The sequence below is a fragment of the Equus przewalskii genome, chromosome 7, assembly GCF_037783145.1.
Source record: "Equus przewalskii isolate Varuska chromosome 7, EquPr2, whole genome shotgun sequence".
NCBI classification, from domain to species: domain Eukaryota; kingdom Metazoa; phylum Chordata; class Mammalia; order Perissodactyla; family Equidae; genus Equus; species Equus przewalskii.
In genome coordinates, this window is record NC_091837.1 from 24,067,371 (window position 1) to 24,087,972 (window position 20,602).

At 38.7% G+C, this 20,602-nt stretch overlaps 1 protein-coding gene across 1 annotated transcript in view; it reads left to right on the top strand.

Annotated features, from left to right (window-relative positions):
* KNTC1 (kinetochore associated 1) overlaps nt 1–20,602 on the top strand; it is a 74,025-nt gene that overhangs the window by 3,612 nt on the left and 49,811 nt on the right. The window contains exons 3-16 of the mRNA XM_070629158.1: nt 2,705–2,825; nt 4,233–4,348; nt 4,663–4,741; nt 5,332–5,409; nt 6,564–6,598; nt 6,839–6,949; nt 8,635–8,728; nt 9,086–9,138; nt 9,344–9,459; nt 9,812–9,866; nt 17,299–17,397; nt 18,695–18,738; nt 18,848–18,913; nt 19,011–19,086. Coding sequence (XP_070485259.1) covers nt 2,705–2,825; nt 4,233–4,348; nt 4,663–4,741; nt 5,332–5,409; nt 6,564–6,598; nt 6,839–6,949; nt 8,635–8,728; nt 9,086–9,138; nt 9,344–9,459; nt 9,812–9,866; nt 17,299–17,397; nt 18,695–18,738; nt 18,848–18,913; nt 19,011–19,086 — 1,143 coding nt within the window. The remainder of the gene's footprint in view (nt 1–2,704; nt 2,826–4,232; nt 4,349–4,662; nt 4,742–5,331; nt 5,410–6,563; nt 6,599–6,838; nt 6,950–8,634; nt 8,729–9,085; nt 9,139–9,343; nt 9,460–9,811; nt 9,867–17,298; nt 17,398–18,694; nt 18,739–18,847; nt 18,914–19,010; nt 19,087–20,602) is intronic.

Sequence of the window (20,602 nt, forward strand, 5' to 3'; positions counted from 1 at the left end):
CTCTCTTGACCTCTGAGGGTTCCTGTTGAAAAATAATAGTGTGTGTGTATTGAGCTTTGAATTCAGTTAGGAACTAAATTTCCATCTGTTATTAGCTTGGAGCATCACTCATCAATACATTCAAAACTGCCGGGCATGCAATAGCAGATGCGGTGTTCAAAACCCTATGCTAGGCACTTATAATAACATAAGATGACGTATTATCCCTCCTCTTTTAGGACCTTTCTTTAAAGTTAGGCCGACAGGACACCAGCAATAAAAGATATTTTGCTATGCAAGTCGGCCTATGCTAAATTCCAAATGAATGGTACAGGCAGTAAATGCAGTAGGAATTCAGAGAATGGAAAGCTTATTGTGGGTTGGGATAGTTTAACAAGCATTTCATAAAGAAACTAGCACTTGACTTGGGCCTAAAGAAAAAGGAAGGGAAAATGAAAACACAACTTATCAAGGTTTGTGGAGTGCAGTGAAAATAGTCCTTAGAGGAAAGTTTATAGCATTGAATGCATATATTAGAAAAGAAGAAGGGCCGGCCTCATGGCCGAGTGGTTGAGTTTGTGCTCTCCGATTTGGCTGCTTGGGGTTTTGCCAGTTCGGATCCTGAGCGTGGACATGGCACTGCTTGTTGGGCCATGCTGAGGCAGCATCCCACATAGCAGAACCAGAGGCACTCACAACTAGAATATACAACTATGTACTGGGGGGCTTTGGGGAGAATAAGAACAGATGGCAACAGATGTTAGCTCAGGTGCCAATCTTAAAAAAAAAAGAAGAGAGCTGGCCCAGTGACACAGTGGTTAAGTGCGCACGTTCTGCTTTGGCGGCCCTGGGTTCGCCGGTTCAGATCCTGGGCGTGGACATGGCACCACTCATCAAGCCATGCTGAGGTGGCATCCCACATGCCACAACTAGAAGGATCCACAACTAAAAATATACAACTATGTAGCAGGGGGCTCTGGGGAGAAAAAGGAAAAAAAAAAAACTTAAAAAAAAATCACTGTTGGGGTGATGGATGTGTTAGCTAACCTTATTGTGGTAATTATTTCACAGTATGTATGTATATTAAATCATCACATCGTATACCTTAAACTTACACAACGTTATTTGTCAAATATATCTTAAAGCTGGAAAAAAAATCAATGTAATCCATTAGATCAACAAACTAAAGAAAAATGACATGATCGTATCAATAGATGCAGAAAAAATATTACTAAGTGAAAGAAGCCAATCTGAAAAGGCTGCATACCGCATGATTCCAAGTATATGACATTCTGGAAAAGGCAAAGACAATACAAAGATCAGTGGTTGGGGGTTGGAGGGAGGGATGAATAGGCAGAGAACAGAGCATTTTTAGGGCAATGAAGATAGTCTGATGAAGATAGTCTGTATGATACCATAATGATGGATACCTGTCATACATTTGTCCAGACCCACAGAATGTACACCACCACGAGTGAACTACAATGTAAACTATGCACTTTGGGTGATTATGATGTGTCAATGTAGGTTCATCAGTTGTAACAAATGTACCACCTGGTAGGAGATGTCAGGGGCAGGGGGTATATGGGAATTCTCTGTACCTTACTTTCAATTTTGCTGTGAACCTAAACCTGCTATTAGAAAATAGTCTTAAAAAAAAGAAAGGGAAAGTGCAGTCCAGGCAGAGAGAACAGAATGAGTAGACCCCTAGGAAGTATATAGCACAGTTTCTTCTATGCAACGCTTCGGTGCAACTTTTCACTAGTTGAAGAAGCAAGTTAAAAGACTATACGAGGGATCAGAATGTGATGGGGTTTTCAAGAATTACACCTGGAGAAGGTGACCATTGAAAACAGGCATAAAATGAACTGATTGGCTTAAAACTAAGCCAGGGCTGAATAAGAATAGTTAACATTTATTGAGCACATACTATGTGCAAGGCCGTCTTCTAGCTCTTTACTGAGTTAATTCATTCAATCTCCATACGAGTCTGCTTTGTATTATTATTCCTGTCTTACAGGAGAGTCAGTCAAGGCATTTGCCCAAGATTACTCAGCTAGTAAGTGACTGAGCATTCTCAACCACTGAGCTGTCCATCTGCTTCAGGATACATATGTGTGGGAAGCTCTAATCAACAGAAGCTGAAAACTGGAGACTCATAGTTGGCTTGCATAGTGTTTTTAAAGATGTTGCCTTGACTGCCAGGATTTAAAAATCAGAACATTTCACATAAAGATCTAGCTTTTTGTGATAAATTGGAAGGTGTAGTTGCCATCCCAGGGTCTCGTTTCCGAAGGGCCTTGAGCTGGCTGATTCTGCTCTTTAGTTTGTATGGGGGTGTGTACCCTCCAGTTCACAGTACACCACAGGCCCCTCCCTGTCGTATCCCAGACACTGAGACTTTATGCCAGTCTTGGTTCATTCATTTATGTTAATGCCTCTGGCTCCTACAGGCATAAAGATCAACTCTTGGGAAACAAAGACTTAAACATGGAAATCCTTTGCCCTTTCCTAGCAATCCTGGTCTATTTCCCTATTTTGGACCTTGGATTCAAAATATACCATGCAAAGAAAAAGTCAACTAATTAGATATATGGGCTAAAGAAAAAAGGCCTGCCAAGTTAAGTTTTAAACTTGAGTGCTTGGGACAATGATGATATTACTGATAAATATTGTTAAATGTGTATAAAAAAGTTTTATTTTAGTCATGCTTTCCCCCCCACAGGCCTCATTAAATCCGAGGATTCAAGCGTGCAGCTTGAGTGATGGGTTTATTGTTGTAGCAGATCAGTCAGTGATACTGCTTGACGGGATTTGTAGATCACTTCAATTGCATCTTATATTTGGTAAGTCTAATGTAATATAGTAAAATACATGGGAAGTCAAATATATCTTCTTACCAATTTCCACTGCATTGTCTTTTCTTTACTCCGTTATCTCTAAGATCAAAATTGGACTAAATTCCAGAAATTAATCTTGAGTGCTTTTTTTGTCCCAAGTTCTAGACACAAAGGATACTGAGATGATCCCTTGTCTCAATAAGTCTAAGGGGCGATATACATGTAAAGCAATAATTTACTTTATTTGCATGATTTTTGTGTTAAAATATTGTAGAAAACAGGTGAGCCCAATTGTGTTCAATTCCTGAATCTTGTGTATAATTTCATTATTATAAACAGATACTTGAATACTTTTAGAATGTATAACGCTATAGAAAGCTTTTGAAATACTTATGAATTAATTCTTCATGGAATTAAAGAGCTTTAAGTGTATGCAAACATGGACAAGAGTAAATTAAGGGACAATCAGTGATTGTGCTAGAAAATAAGTGAGAAGCTTATTGGTGAAAGCTTTTTCTATTTTGAGTGGAAATTTTGACAGAAAGATGGTTGTTGAAGTGTTTGCATAAGAACTTAGACAAGTGAAAAGGAATCAGAAGGTAGGCATTTGAGAACGCAGTCTTAATCACAATATGGAGGCAAGACGCTCATATTTTTGGAATCTTAATGTATCTACCCTGATCGGTCCACAAGATTCACAATTCACCAGTGAAATAGTAGGCTGTGTTAACATATACATTTGTATAAAGATATTGCTACTGGACAAGTTTAGTTTATAAGCCACTTACATGCTGTTGCTTTTCTCTCTTACTCTTCCGCTCTTGGACGCCACTTCACTCCCCCTGGGCTTCTTGCTGTTGCACAAACTGTGCGGCAAGCTCCCACTTTACCATCCGTGCTCCAGGTGTGCCCACTGCCTGGAATGCTCTTCATCCGTTCGGCTAACTTCCTCACTTCCTTCAGGTCTCTGTTCATATCTCACCTTGTCAAAGTGGGCTGTCCTGAGCACTCCTATTAATGCTCCAACTGCATGGTTCTCCTGAGCTCTCTTACCTTGCTCTACTCTTTCTCTTTTCCACAGCATTTATCACCTTCTTACATGTCTTACAATTTGTTTATTATGCTAATTGTTTATCATCCATTTCTGCCTTTGAGCTCCATGAAGGAAGGAATCTTTTGTCATTATTCTCAGATATATGCAAAAGGCCTAGAACAGTGCTTAGCGTATAATGAGTGCTCAGTAAATATTTGTTGACTAAGAGTCAGTAGCCTTCTTTTTTAGTTTAATCACCATTTAAAAAAATATTTAGAAGAAGCTTGAATAATTGATTTTTAATGACAAAATTTGCAATTTTTTGTATTAAAAATAAACATTTTCAAAGGAAGCTTGTAACTTTGATTTAAAATTTTCAGATACTGAAGTGGATGTAGTTGGCCTGTGTCAAGAAGGAAAGTTTCTTTTGGTTGGGGAGAGAAGTGGCAACTTACATCTGATTCATGTAACATCAAAGCAAACATTACTCACTAACGTAAGACGTTGTTATGTTTTTCTAAATTCTAAGTTCTCTCTTAGTTGTGTTTTAAATTAAAAGAATAATACTGCTTTATGTTAAAGAATCGTGCCTCAGAAACATATGAAATAAATGCAAAGTTGAAAAAGTAAGCTTTGAAGATCTTCTTAGTATGCTTGTCCAAAATAGTTTTCCATTTTAAAACTAAAGTGTTTGGAATATAGGCAGAATTATTGCTCATGATAATTGATAAATCAAGAGTTTAAAGAATATAATCCTTGATTATATTTTTCTGGGTCTAATCTTATTATCTGAAATTAATTTGCAATTAGGCTTTTGTTCAGAAAACTAATGATGAAGATCAGTGTACTTACCGGAATCTCGTTATTGAGAAAGACAGTTCAAATGAAGGTAAGTTTTTTGAATTTTTTTTGAATGGCTTCTGACTAATACCCAATCAAAAAAATCAGATTTAAAGTTAATAAATTCTGTAAATTCATTGTTAAGATATGTTAAATTTTCTAGTGATGTAATTAATATTGTAAGAAACAAGTTTTTTATTTTAGCTCTTTTCAGAGGTTTAAATGTACTTTTTCTAAATGTAGTATTCCAAACTCATTTTAACACTTGAGAGTTCTATAGATTACTAAGGAGCTGTTATATTCTTTTAAAATGTTTTTGTGGGTTTCAGCATATTTATCATATTTTCAACAGATTTTAACTGGACCTTAATTTATTTTAATATTTATCTGAGATTTTTTTTTTTTTCCTGGCAAGTGAAGTTTGGTTTTTTTATAAAAGTTTCAAAGAAGATGACATTGTTTTTCCAAATAATTTACCAATTCTTTGTAAATAAGCTTTATCTATATCATTACTATATTATTTGATGATTAGAATTTAAATGAGCAAATTAACATGTTTTTAAGCTAATTCCAGATACTGGTTTAAATTTTATGTCCCTGTGCCTTTTAGAGAAACTGGTTTTGATTTTATTTTACTAGGTACCTATTATATGCTGCTTCTTACAAACAATGGATTCTTTTGCATTACAAACCTTCAGCTTGTAAAAATTCAACAAGGTAAATAATGCATTATTTTCTTGTTATTGATTTGCAGCAATATTTCTTACTGGTTTTCCAGAGAATTTTTTAAATATTTTTCTTAAGAATATTTAGTTGATTACATTCTATAATACTTGGTATACTTTTAAGTATTCATGATATACTTATTCTTCACTTTTATGGCTGCAACAGAATCTGAAGAAATATCATTTGTTTATAGGTTTCGAGGAGTTTACAGTTTAGTTGGGGAGAGAAGACATACACTACATAGTAATAAATGCTTTTTGGTGTAATAAATGAACCTGGAAAGCAAAATGACTATATAATTGTTAACAATACAGAGCCATAACCTGTAGTATGTGCTAATGAGTGGCATGGACCATACGTCACTCTGAGCTGGGAGAGACTGAGGAATTGGTTTGGGGCATGTATTCAACAATTTTTTTTTTGGTGAGTAAGATTTGCCCTGAGCTAACATCTGTTGCCAATCTTCCTCTGTTTTTTTTTTTGGCTTGAGGAAGATTAGTCCTGAGCTAACATCCATGCCCATCCTCTATTTTGTATGTGGGATGCCTCCGCAGCATGGCTGACAAGTGGAGCAGGTCTGCACCCAGGATCTGAATCTGCAAACCATAGACTGCTGAAGTGGAGCATGCAGAGCTTCAACAATTTGGCCATGGGGCTGGTGCCAAGAAATATTTTTTTAAAATCTACTGTGTGCCAAGACGTGCAAAGTCCTGGGAATACAACAAGGTTTAAGATGCATAGTTCTCTATAGTTTAGTGAGGGAGCTAAACAAGTAAAAGAGCTCTTCCAAAACGGAGTACGAAGTGATGAAGACTTTACAGATAGGACTTCAGAGCTTGAACAGGAGTAGGAGAGTTGGAGCAGGGAGAAGACCCTCTTAGGAGGGAGCAGCATGGTAGGGGAAGGTATGGAGAGGCACTGTAGGGACGGTACAGCAGCATGGCTGCTGCCCTGAATGTAACATGTTACAGTTTAGATCATTGATCAAGGGCAAAACCGAAAAATCACTGCTGCCTTATTCATTTCTGACCAGTGTTCTATTCACTAGATTGTGTATAATTTCACCTTGACACGAAAGGGGTGGCTTGTATATATTTCATAGGTGAATACTGTGAATTTAGCTTGCTTTTCTCTTTTTCATGCAGCAATTGAGAATGCAGACTTCAATAAAGCAAAAAAGGTAAGAAAACAAAACCATATTGTCTTCTTGAAACCTACATTTAATGTAAGTTTAGAAGAGTGTTTCTGAATATAATTGATCAGCTGGTTGATATTTCAAGAATTAGCATGATATAACATTTAATAACATTTCTATTTAAAAATACATTTATAACATTGATTTAAACCAATTTTTACCTATATTTCCAAGGAATTTGGACTGGAGCATATATATAACATTCTTATTTTTTAAATTTTGCAGTTACAAGGACAAATCAAATCCCGTTTTATTTCTACTGAAAATTATCATAGTCTTGGTTGTCTCAATCTTGTGGCTGGAGATTTAGCAAGCGAAATCCCTGTGATAATTGGGGTAATTCTTTTTATAAAATTTCCTTTTTTGATCTCTGAAGTGTTTCTTCATTAAAACGTTATAGTGTTGGCTAAATAATGAATTGTAATATTAGCAGAAACAGGGAAATTATAAAATTAAGGTCATAAATTTAATAAGTAAATGTAAGTTTCTATGTTATAAAAAATATTGAATATTTTCACTAATCTCTACCTCGTATTTAGCATCTTTAATTATAAGCGTAAGCAAAAACAACAATAATGTCAACAAACAAAAACAAAATACTCCATAGTTATACCATTTCCTGTGACTTTTTCAGTAACATCACAGACTTTTTTAAAATCACATTATTGCAGCTATCTTGAAATGTTGTTTATGTATCACTATTTTAAAATTATAGTTTACCCAGCAGGCGGTGTAATAACTATTGGTGACAAAGTCAAAAGTACTGCTGATTCTACTTTTTATTTTTGCTTATATTCGTAATTAAAGGAAACGCTAAATTTCAGATAGAGATTAGTAAAAATAAAGATGTACATTTTTTCCTAAGTTCACAGATCCCTTGAATCTTGAAATAAGCCAGGTTAAGAACCTCAGTATTAGAGAATGGTCCTAATGAGTAAAAGGTCTTTAATTTAATCCCTACCTGATAAGTGATTCTACCTTATTCTTAACGTTGGCTAGCTAAGCTACTTACAAGTATATGTTATTAGTAAAATGGGAAACTGCACAAGATTGTATATAGAGAAGCACAGTTCGCTAACCACCATTGGAAAGACAACTCAAAATGTATACCTTTCTGTATAATGTCCAATGTTATATATGAAAAGTAACGTTATTTATGTGTAACTTCTGATTACTGTGGTCACAATTTCTTTGCATCTTGGGGGAAAACATCTAATATTATATTCAAGAAGTGGCAAATATTCAATATAATTACAGCATTTACAACTTTTTTTTTTTATGCTTTTTTGGTGAGGAAGATTGACCCTGAGCTAACATCTGTTGCCAAACTTCCTCTTTTTTTTTTATTTCTCCCCAAAGCCCCAATACATAGTTGTATATCCTAATTATAAGTCCTTCTAGTTCTTCTGTGTGGGATGCTACCACAGCGTGGCTTGATGAGTGGTGTGTAGGTCCACACCCAAGATCCAAACTGGCAAACCCTGGGCCACTGAAGTGGTGCACGCAAACTTAACCACTCGGCCACAGGGCTGGCTCCTACATTTTTACTTATCAAATATATATTTTAAGAAACAGTCGCATTTTGCCATTTTGCGTATCCACTTTAATATTTCATCAGGGTTTTAAATAATTTAAAGATAATATTTATAAATTTTTTTCAAATGTAGTTATTTTAACAAAAATACTTAGTCAAAGATTATAATCATAATATATAATATTATAGTCATAATACTGGAGGCAGTCTTAAGGTTTACCCCATGTCTTTAGAGTGAGCTGTCTGAACGTGCCTACTCCTTATTAAATATCCCTGTGATAACAATGAACAGCAGCAGTTCACTGTTCTTTCCATTCTGCTCTGTGGAAAACAAAGAGAGGAACTGGGAGATAAAGGCCAGTTGGATTTGAATTTATAAATATATTTTCGAAATTACTAATGCGTACAACTTAGGTGTTTCTACTTTGAGGAAGATTCAGATCTAAGAACCAAATTTATAATTAATGTACTGTTTTCACTTCTGTAGGGAACTGGTAGTTGTGCATTCTCAAAATGGGAACCAGACTCTTCCAAGGAAGGAATGACAGTTAAGAATGTTATTGATGCAGAGATTATTGAAGGTACAATAAGTTAGTGAAACCACTTTTGGTAATTGTTAGTGGATTTAATTTTCATGTCAATGTACTAAGTCTGGCAGATGGGCCATTTTACGTACTACTCTTTGAAAGAAGCCAGATTTGTCTAATTGTCCACATGCATGACTGCTCTTGACATGTTACAGTTGTTACTCTTCATTTTGGGAGGTTTTACATTTTAGTGGTCACCTAAAAAATTATAGAAGCAGGAATAAAAGAGAATGGGAACTTTTTGTTTAAATGTAGTTCTGCCTTTCCATAAATATGTTAGTTTTCTATTTAAATCTGGCTGTATGTAACACAGAAATATAATCCTTGCACACCTTGCTTTTTCTTTTGTAGGTGCAAAGAAGTTCCAGCTGATAGACAATCTACTTTTTGTTCTTGATACCGACGTATGTTTCTGATAGTTCTCTTTCAATGTTTTCACTTTGTATTATCTTTAACAACAAAAACATTGTCAAACTTACAAAGACAAGGACTTTCGCGGGGATGGACTACTATCTTGTGTACTGTGCTTTATTTATATCATAAAATATATCCTGAAATGTAAATTTTTAATCATTAAGCTGATATATCAATGAAATGTCTCTTTTGCAGAATGTGCTGAGCTTATGGGATATTTACACTCTAACTCCCATATGGAACTGGTCCTCTCTTCACATAGAAGATTTTCTTCTTACCACAGAAGCAGACTCTCCTTCTTCAGTCACGTGGTACATTTGGGTGCTGGTAGCGGTTCCCCTTCTGTAAGAACCAGGTTTTTTTGCCTGGTTCTGTTCCAATCATTCATTATGTGTCGCATTCTAAATAACACTATGAGCAGACTGACAGGGTAAGGACCATTTCCTTGTCAGCCAGATTCACTGAGAACAAGTAGACAATACAAATCTCCAAGTGATTGTGTTAGAAAGCGTGTCAGGGTGGGCCATAGACAGGCAGAAATCAAGTTCCATGTCTTTTAGGTAAATCAGTTTTAACTTTTATACAAGAATATCCGTTTGACTTAGCTTGTATCTAGCAATTGATAAAGCTTATTTTGATTCCCTTAAACCTTTTCTTTTTTAGGCAAGGAATTACAAATCTCAAATTAGTAGCTCTGACAACTACTACTAATAAGAAGGTACTGGAAAATTTTTTTCACGTTGGTCCATGTTGTGTTAGAAATAGCATTTATTTATTTATTTATTTTTTTTATGGAATGTGAATTTTTTTTTTTTTTTATTAATGTTATGATAGATTACAACCTTGTGAGATTTCAGTTGTACATTTTTGTTAGTCATGTTGTGGGTACACCACTTCCCCCTCCGTACCCTCCCCCCACCCCCCCTTTTCCCTGGTAACCACCGATCAGATCTCCTTCTCAATATACTAATTTCCACCTATGAGTGGAGTCATATAGAGTTCGTCTTTCTCTGACTGACTTATTTCGCTTAACATAATGCCCTCGAGGTCCATCCACGTTGTTGTGAATGGGCCAATTTCGTCGTTTTTTATGGCTGAGTAGTATTCCACTGTGTATATATACCACATCTTCTTTATCCAATCATCAGTTTCTGGGCATGTAGGCTGGTTCCACGTCTTGGCTATTGTAAATAATGCTGCGATGAACATAGGGGTGCAACAGACTCTTGAGATTTCTGATATCAGGTTCTTAGGATAGATACCCAGTAATGGGATGGCTGGGTCATAGGGTATTTCTATTTTTAACTTTTTGAGAAATCTCCATACTGTTTTCCATAGTGGCTGTACCAGTTTGCATTCCCACCAACAGTGTATGAGGGTTCCTCTTTCTCCACAACCTCTCCAACATTTGTCGTTCTTGGTTTTGGATGTTTTTGCCAATCTAACGGGGGTAAGGTGATATCTTAGTGTAGTTTTGATTTGCATTTCCCTGATGATTAGCGATGATGAACATCTTTTCATGTGTCTATTGGCCATATTCATATCTTCTTTTGAGAAATGTCTGTTCATGTCCTCTGCCCATTTTTTGATCGGGTTGTTTGTTTTTTTGTTGTTAAGCAGTGTGAGTTCTTTGTATATTATGGAGATTAACCCTTTGTCGGATAAGTGGCTTGTGAATATTTTTTCCCAATTAGTGAGCTGTTTTTTTGTTTCAATCCTGTTTTCCCTTGCCTTGAAGAAGCTCTTTAGTCTGATGAAGTCCCATTTGTTTATTCTTTCTATTGTTTCCCTCAACTGAGGAGTTACAGTGTCCGAAAAGATTCTTTTGAAACTGATGTCAAAGAGTGTACTGCCTATATTCTCTTCCAAAAGACTTATTGTCTCAGGCCTAATCTTTAGGTCTTTGATCCATTTTGAGTTTATTTTGGTGTGTGGTGAAAAAGAATGGTCAATTTTCAATCTTTTGCATGTGGCTGTCCAGTTTTCCCAGCACCATTTGTTGAAGAGACTTTCCTTTCTCCATTGTAGGCCCTCTGCTCCTTTGTCGAAGATTAGCTGTCCATAGATGTGTGGTTTTATCTCTGGGCTTTCAATTCTGTTCCATTGATCTGTGGACCTGTTTTTGTACCAGTACCATGCTGTTTTGATCACTGTAGCTTTGTAGTATGTTTTGAAATCGGGGATTGTGATTCCGCCGGCTTTGTTTTTCTTGCTCAGGATTGCTTTAGCAATTCGCGGTCTTTTGTTCCCCCATATGAATTTTAGGATTGTTTGTTCAATTTCTGTGAAGAATGTTCTTGGGATTCTGATTGGGACAGCATTGAATCTGTATATTGCTTTAGGTAGTATGGACATTTTAACTATGTTTATTCTTCCAATCCATGTGCAAGGAATGTTTTTCCATCTCTTTATGTCATCGCCTATTTCTTTCAAGAAAGTCTTGTAGTTTTCATTGTATAGATCCTTCACTTCCTTGGTTAAGTTTATCCCAAGGTATTTTATTCTTTTCGTTGCGATTGTGAATGGGGTAGAGTTCTTGAGTTCTTTTTCTGTTAGTTTATTGTTAGTGTATAGAAATGCTACTGATTTATGCACGTTAATTTTATACCCTGCTACTTTGCTGTAGTTGTTGATTATTTCTAATAGTTTTTCCGTGGATTCTTTGGGGTTTTCTATGTATAAGATCATGTCATCTGCAAACAACGAGAGTTTTACTTCTTCGTTACCTATTTGGATTCCTTTTATTTCTTTTTCCTGCCAAATTGCTCTGGCCGGCACCTCCAGTACTATGTTGAATAGGAGTGGTGAAAGTGGGCACCCTTGTCTTGTTCCTGTCCTCAGAGGGATGGCTTTCAGCTTTTGTCCATTGAGTATGATGTTGGCTGTGGGTCTATCATATATGGCCTTTATTATGTTGAGGTACTTTCCTTCTATACCCATTTTACTGAGGGTTTTTATCATAAATGGGTGTTGGATCTTGTCGAATGCTTTCTCTGCATCTATTGAGATGATCATGTGGTTTTTGTTTTTCATTTTGTTGATGTAGTGTATCACGCTGATTGACTTGCGGATGTTGAACCATCCCTGTGTCCCTGGTATAAATCCCCCTTGATCGTGGTGTATAATCTTTTTGATGTATTGCTGTAATCGGTTTGCCAAAATTTTGTTGAGGATTTTTGCATCTATGTTCATCAGTGATATCGGCCTGTAGTTCTCCTTCTTTGTGTTGTCCTTGTCAGGTTTGGGGATCAGAGTGATGTTGGCTTCATAGAATGTGTTAGGGAGTTCTCCATCTTTCTCAATTTTCTGGAACAGTTTGAGGAGAATAGGTATTAAGTCTTCTTTGAATGTTTGGTAGAATTCTCCAGAGAAGCCGTCTGGTCCTGGACTCTTGTTTTTGGGGAGGTTTTTGATTACCGTTTCTATTTCCTTACTTGTGATTGGTCTATTCAGATTCTCCATTTCTTCCTGATTCAGTTTGGGGAGATTGTAGGAGTCTAGGAATTTGTCCATTTCTTCCAGGTTGTTCAATTTGTTGGATATAGTTTTTCATAGTATTCTCTTATGATCTCTTATATTTCATTGGTATCTGTTGTGATTTCTCCTCTGTCATTCCTGATTTTATTAATTTGCGATTTCTCTCTTCTTTTCTTGGTGAATCTGGCTAGGGGTTTGTCAATTTTGTTAATTCTTTCGAAGAACCAACTCTTTGTTTCATTGATCCTTTCTATTGTCTTTTTTGTTTCAATATCGTTTATTTCTGCTCTTATTTTTATTATTTCCCTCCTTCTACTGACTCTGGGCTTTGCTTGTTCTTCTTTTTCTAGTTCTGTTAGGTGTCGTTTGAGGTTGCTTACGTGAGCTTTTTCTTGTTTAGTGAGGTGAGCCTGTATTGCGATGAATTTCCCTCTTAGGACTGCTTTTGCTGCATCCCAAATGATTTGGTATGTCGTGTTCTCATTTTCATTTGTCTCCAGATAATATTTGATTTCTTCTTTAATTTCTTCAATGATCCATTGTTTGTTGAGAAGTGTGTTGTTTAGTCTCCACATTTTTGCACCTTTCTCTGCTTTTTTCTTGTAGTTGATTTCTAGTTTAATAGCGTTATGATCAGAAAAGATGCTTGATATTATTTCAACTCTCTTGTATTTATTGATGTTTGCTTTGGTTCCCAAAATATGGTCAATCCTTGAGAATGTTCCATGTGCACTTGAGAAGAATGTGTAACCTGCTGTTTTTGGATGAAGTGTTCTATATATATCTATTAAGTCCATCTGGTCTAGTTTTTCATTTAATTCTATTATTTCCTTGTTGATTTTCTGTCTGGATGTTCTGTCCATTGGTGTTAATGGTGTGTTGAGGTCCCCTACTATTATTGTATTGTTGTTGATGTCTTCTTTTAGTTCTATTAAGAGTTGCTTTACAAATTTTGGTGCTCCTGTGTTGGGTGCGTATATATTTATAAGTGTTATGTCTTCTTGGTGGAGAGTCCCTTTTATCATTATATACTGTCCCTCTTTATCTTTCTTTATCTGTTTTGCTTTGAAATCTACCTTGTCTGATATTAGTATAGCGACACCTGCTTTCTTTTGTTCATTATTAGCTTGGAGTATTGTTCTCCATCCCTTCACTCTGAGTCTGTGTTTGTCTTTGGGGCTGAGGAGTGTTTCCTGGAGGCAGCATATTGTTGGATCTTGTTCTTTGATCCATCCTGCCACTCTGTGTCTTTTGATTGGGGAGTTCAATCCATTTACATTTAGAGTGATTATTGAGACGTGGGGGCCTACCACTACCATTTTGTGTCTTGTTTTCCGGTTTTCTTCAGTTTCCTTTGTTTCTCGTCCCATGGTTTAATCTGTTCTGATGTAGAGCTGCTACTCTCTGTTGTTGTCCTTCTACTTATCTCCTCTGCTCTTGGTTTTGTAGCCCCTTTCCTTTTTTGGATTTTTCAGGAATGAGGGTTTTCCTGAGGATTTCCTGAAGAGGAGGTTTTGTGGCAATGAACTCCCTTAATTTTTGTTTATCTGGGAAAGTTTTTATTTCTCCATCGTATTTGAAGGATATTTTCGCTGGGTAGAGAATTCTCGGCTGTAGATTTTTGTCCTTCAGATTTTTGAATATATCATTCCACTCTCTTCTAGCCTGTAAAGTTTCTGCTGAGAAATCTGCTGATAGCCTGATGGGGGTTCCTTTGTAGGTTAGTTTCTTTTGCCTGGCTGTCCTTAATATTTTCTCCTTGTCGTTGACTTTTGCTAGCTTCACCACGATATGCCGTGGAGTTGGTCTTCTTGCATTGATGAAGTTTGGAGATCTATTGGCTTCTGTCACCTGAAGATCCATCTCCCTCACCAGATTTGGGAAGTTCTCAGCCATTATTTCTTTGAATAGGTTTTCTGCCCCTTTCTCCTTCTCTTCTCCCTCTGGTATACCTATAATCCTTACGTTGCATCTCCTAATTGTGTCTGATAATTCTCGGAGAGTTTCTTCATTTCTTTTAAGTCTTGCTTCTCTCTCCTCCTCTGCCTGCAACAATTCTATATTGCCATCTTCCAAATTGCTAATTCTTTCCTCCATATTATCGGCCCTACTGTTCAGAGCATCTAGATTTTTCTTAATCTCCTCTATTGTGTTCTTCATTTCCAATATTTCTGTTTGGTTCTTCTTTATCGTATCAAACTCTTTTGTGACATAGCTCCTGAACTCGTTGAGTTGACGGTCAGAATTCTCTCTTAACTCATTGAGAATGTTAATGATGGCTGTTTTGAAGTCATCATCATTTAGGTTATATATCTCATTTTCTTTGGGATTGTTTTCTGTGTATTTGTTACTTTCTTTCTGTTCTGGAGATTTAATGTATTTTTTCATATTGCTTGATGTTGTTGATTTGTGCCTCCGCATGGAGATAGAGTTTAGTTGCTCCTTTCACTTGTTTCAGCTGCTGCGGTGGGGGGAGCAGCTGTTTATACTTCACCAACCAGGAACCCTGTCTGTAGTTGCTAACTGGGCCTGGGCCCCTCTTCGTAGCCACAGTGGCCCTTTGGATTCCCTCCTCTGCCTTGGGGGCCGTCACAGGGGGGCTTCAGGCTGCAGGTGCCTACTGTTGCAGCCCACCTAGATGTGCTCTCTCCTTGGGGTCTGCAACGGTGTTATGGGCTTTTCCAGCGGCCAGGGGTGGGATCACTTATATTTGTCGCTCCGTTGCTGTCGGCACCCACCGAATCTCACTTGTCCTCTATGGGTCGCAGGAGAGCTATTGGCATCTTCTACAGTCTGTGGTTAGTACACCTAGCTATGCTGCTTTTGCCCTGGGGTCTTCCAGCCTTGTGGCTGGTGGCTGGGTGCCTTCTACTGGTGCTGTACAGAGGCTTTCCCTAAGGCTGCTGTGAGCCTGTAGGGTTTCCCCCTAGGCTACTAAGCTGGGTCTCTGGAACTCTCTCCAGCCCCAGTCCTCTCCGAGATCTCCGGCAATCCCTAGTCCCACGGGGCGGGCAACGGCAGATGGGGGTCGCCCCGCCCTCTGGGCTTCTCTCTGGGCCTCTCCCGGAGCCGTGAATGCTCGGCGTGCCCTGCTAACAGCACACAGAGAGTTTTGTCTGCTGCCCGGGCGGAGCTCCGGCGCTTCCCCTCCGGGTCGCAGAACCGGCCTTTGAAAGTTCCCCCAGCCCCGGTCCTCTCCGAGATCTCCGGCAATCCCTAGTCACACGGGGCGGGCAACGGCAGCTGGGGGTCACCCCGCCCTCTGGGCTTCTCTCTGGGCCTCTCCCGGGAGCCCTGAATGCTGGGAGTGGCCCCTCTGCTAATGGCAGACAGAGAGTTTTGTCTGCTTCCTGGCGGAACTCTGGCGCTTCCCCTCCGGGTCGCAGGACCGGCCTTTGAAAGTTCCCCCCACCCCGGTCCTCTCCGAGATCTCTGGCAATCTCTAGCCCCACGGGGCGGGCAACGGCAGCTGGGGGTCGCCCCGCCCTCTGGGCTTCTCTCCGGGCCTCTGCCGGGAGCCCTGAATGCTCGGCGTGGCCCCTCTGCTAACGGCACACAGAGAGTTTTGTCTGCTGCCCGGGCGGAGCTCCGGCGCTTCCCCTCCGGGTCGCAGAACCGGCCTTTGAAAGTTCCCCCAGCCCCGGTCCTCTCCGAGATCTCCGGCAATCCCTAGTCCCACGGGGCGGGCAACGGCAGCTGGGAGACCTCCGTACCCTCCGTGACTCTCTCTGGGACCCTCCGGGTGCCCCGAGCACCAGGCTGGGTCTCCCTGCCAATGGCGGGGAGAGACTCTCCCCGCGGGCTCAGGTGTGCAACTCCAAAGTTTCCCTCTGCGTTTAGGAGTAATTGCGGGGGGTTTAGGTAGGGTTCTGGTCACCTGTTTCCACCGTCGCTCCTCTGTTGTGTTCTCGCTCCTGCCCTAGATGTGTGTGGATCCTCTGGGGGCGTCCTTTGGAAGAAAGCCGCTTGTGGGTACTAGGCTGCCCGTCGGGGTCAGAGAGTTTTCACCTATTTCCACATCCTCCCGGAGGAAAGTCCGTCCTCCTTCCGATGTATAGTCGCGTGGGTGTCTCAGACGTCCTGAGATGCTGTCTGGATATCCTTTGTCAAGCGATAAGTGTCCAAATAATTGTAGACTCGAAGGGCGAGAGACAAAGAGGACTACTCACGGCGCCATCTTGGATCTTCCTCCTAGAAATAGCATTTAACACAGAAGTATTTAACTACTTTAAGTCGCGCTCACCACACATTAGCTCTTAGTTCACACAAACACTTAACAAATCAGAAATAATCCTGCAGAGCTCTTTTTTTCCCATTTAAAAAAATAGATATAAATCTTGGCTCCCCATTTTAAATGGAGCATTTCAGGAATAAAAATGTCCACAAGAAAATACATCATTCTGGAACTGGGGAATTAGATTCACCTTTAATACGGATTGTAGAATGGGCTTCAACTATGTGGATTTTCATTCAACATATTTGGAGGGTAGAATAGAAGGTAATTTTATATGTATAACATTTAAATAATACAGTGACAGACTTAATTATAAAATTATTTTTGCATTTAGCTTTGTACCAAGTGTTTTAATCTCTGTCCTTGATTGTGAAGTGCTGACTTGTGCTCATAGGTTTATATTGACCTACTAAATTAATTGCTCTACTATTTTTCTTAGATGAAAAACCTCATGGTTTATTCATTACCTACAATGGAAATACTATATTCTTTGGAAGTGTCTAGTATTTCTTCTCTGGTCCAAACAGGAATTAGCACAGTAAGTTGATGTCTATTTTGAATTACTTTATAATAAAAAACATTAAGAATAAGCTAAGCATGAGTGGAACCCAGTGGAGTATCTGGATAGATCTCAGGTTTATAAATATATTTATTGTTATTAGAGGTCCTTAAATACACTTGCTGAAGGTCAGCGTTCATATAAAAAAAGAAATGAAGAGGCTGGCCCAGTTGCATAGTGGTTAAGTTTGCGCACTCCACTCGGCGGGCTGCGGTTTGCGGGTTTGGATCCCAGGCGTAGACCTATACACCACTCATCAAGCCATGCTGTGGCAGCATCCCACATACAAAGTAGAGGAAAATTGGCACACATGTTAGCTCAGGGTCAATCTTCCTCACCAAAAAAAAAAAAAAACAAAAAAAAACCCAAATTAAATAAAACAACAATTGTCTGTATATTCAATTTTCTTGTTTCTCCACAAGAACTATAGATGATAATTAATTTGGGGGGATTTATTGCTTTTATTTATTTATTTACTAGTGATCTTGTAAAAAGACATTTTACTACGTTTATTTCATCTGTTTTTACATTCCATATGTTGGAAATTACTTGCCAACATCATTACCTGTCACCCCTAAATACAGCAGCAAGTATCAGCTAAAAACAACGGCACTTTTCTACAACACAATTATCAAACTGAGAAAATTTAATATTAATATAATACTATTATGAAATGTACCATCCAAATTGAAATTTTGTCAAATTATTGTGCCAATTACTTTAAAGCTATTTTTTTCTTGATCCAGGATCCGATCAAGCATCACATATCGAATTTAGCTGTCGTGGTCACATGATAGTCTACTGTAATCCAGAATAGTTCCCTTGTCTTTTTTGTCTTCTAAGACAGTGACATTTTTCAAGAGTCCTAGCCTGTTGCGTTGTAGAATGCATCTCTGTTTGGATTTGTCTGATTGTTTCATCATGGTTAGATTCATGCTTAACTTTTTGGCAATAATACTGCGTAGGTAATACCGTGTCCTAACTGCATCACATTAACGTCCATTTGTTCTGTTGGTGATGTTAAATTTGATCACTTGGTTAAGGTAACTCTGCCAGATTTCTCCATTGTAAAAGTACATTTTCCCCCTTTGTAATTAGTAGGTGATTTCTGTGGTGTTATTTTGAGACTATGGGAATATCCTTTTCCCGAATAGTTTTTCCCAGTGATTTTAAAATCCGTTGATGGATAATTCTTGCCTAAACCAGTTGTTACTCTAGTAACTGTAAAATGTATTAATCCTGCATTTCAGTTTTAAACATGGTTTTGCTATTGCAGGATACTATATACCTTCTGGAAGGAATTTGCAAAAATGACCCAAAGTAAGTTATGCTTTTTTTTTATCAGATAACTTGTTAAATAACAGCCAAGTTCAGATTTACTTATTAATGTTAAATGACAAATGCAATGACAGTGAACAACTTTTTTCAGACTATCTGAAGATTCAGTCTCTGTTTTAGTACTCAGATGTCTTACAGAAGCTTTACCAGAAAACAGGTAACTTCTCATTTTCCCTTAAGCCTTATCCCCTAATGAAGAACTTAGCTTCCCTGATTAATAAAAATTTTACGAAAATTTCTTTTCTACTTAACAGATTGAGTCGGTTACTTCACAAACACAGATTTGCTGAAGCCGAGAGCTTTGCCATTCAGTTTGGCTTGGATGTTGAGGTAATCATTCATGAATTCACTTGTGCATTAAACAAGCATTTCTTCATGTACTAGAGGCTGGGGAGCCAGACGTGTAAAACGTGATTGGAATTTAGTATGATAACGCCTTTAATTAAGATAGGTCCAAAGAAGAGTAAGATTCAAAGGAGAGATTGACCTGTAGTGGGGCAGAAAGACTTCACGGAGAAGATACTTTTTATGTCAGATCTGGAAGATGTTCCAGATAGTCCATGGAGAGGAAGGGAATTCTAAGTATAAGGACAGCATGAATGACGTGAGGGAGGCTTGTGGTGCTTCCAGGATCTCCTCGTATTTACGTGGGACCGGAGTGTGGGTTATACGTGCAGATGGAGATGGAGAAGCAGAGGATCAGAGCCTGGAGGGCTTTTGTACGTATTGCAAAGGATTTAGATTTTATTCTGCAGGTGATGAGGAGCTACTGAGAATTGTAAGCAGGAGAATGTCTTGGTTAGTTGTCATTTTGTAAAGATGGAGACTTGTTTGGAAAAGGGCAAACCTACAGGTGCAAAGACCAATTGGGAGACCAAACGGCTTTCTGTGGGAGACCGGAACCGAAGTAGTGAGATGGACAAGAGGAAAGGTCTGGTAGGAGACATCTGCAGGCGGTAGAAGCGGTAGGACTTAGTGATGAAGCTTAGGAGGGACAAATGTAGGGAATGGACTAGCAGGACTCAGGCTTAGCGTACTTGTGGACTGGTGATGGCATTACCTGAAATGAGGAACATGTGTGGAAGAACAGGTCAGGGGTAAAAGATGAAGGGTTCTGCCTTATATAAAGTGCATTTAAGGGATCTTAGAAAATGAGGCTGATAGGAAGCTGGAGAATGATCTGAGCTGAATCTAGAGGTAGGTAACACGAGGGGAGTGGCTCACATCACTCCAGGAGACTGTGTTGAGTAAGAAGAGATCTGAGGATGAAATCCAGGGGTACCAGCATCATGTCTGGTGTTTTCACTGTAAACATCTTTGCCGCAAGCATTTTTCCCACACGCATTTTTGCCACATAACTGATTGGCCATAGGCAATTTTGCTGTAACAGATAAAAAGTAACTGGTTGACAGTGTGGTTTTCTTTTGGTTTCATGTTTCCATTGATGAATTAACTGCCGTAAAAGCTAAAAAAATAGGGCTGGCCTGGTGGTGCAGCGGTTAAGTGTGCACGTTCCACTTTGGTGCCCCTGGATTCCCCGTTTCAGATCCCAGGTGTGGACATGGCACCGCGTGGCAAAAGCCATGCTGTGGTAGGTGTCCCATATATAAAATAAAGGAAGACGGGCATGGATGTTTGCTCAGGGCCAGTCTTTCTCAGTAAAAAGAGGAGGATTGGCAGCAGATGTTAGCTCAGGGCTAATCTTCCTCAAAAAATAAAATAAAATAAAATAAAATAAAATAAATAGTTGACAGGTTTTTTTTTTTTTTCTCAGTTTGGTTTCATTTCTCCACTGACGTTCTTGCAGTTACTCTCTCTTTTTTTTTTCTTTTGAGGAAGATTAGCC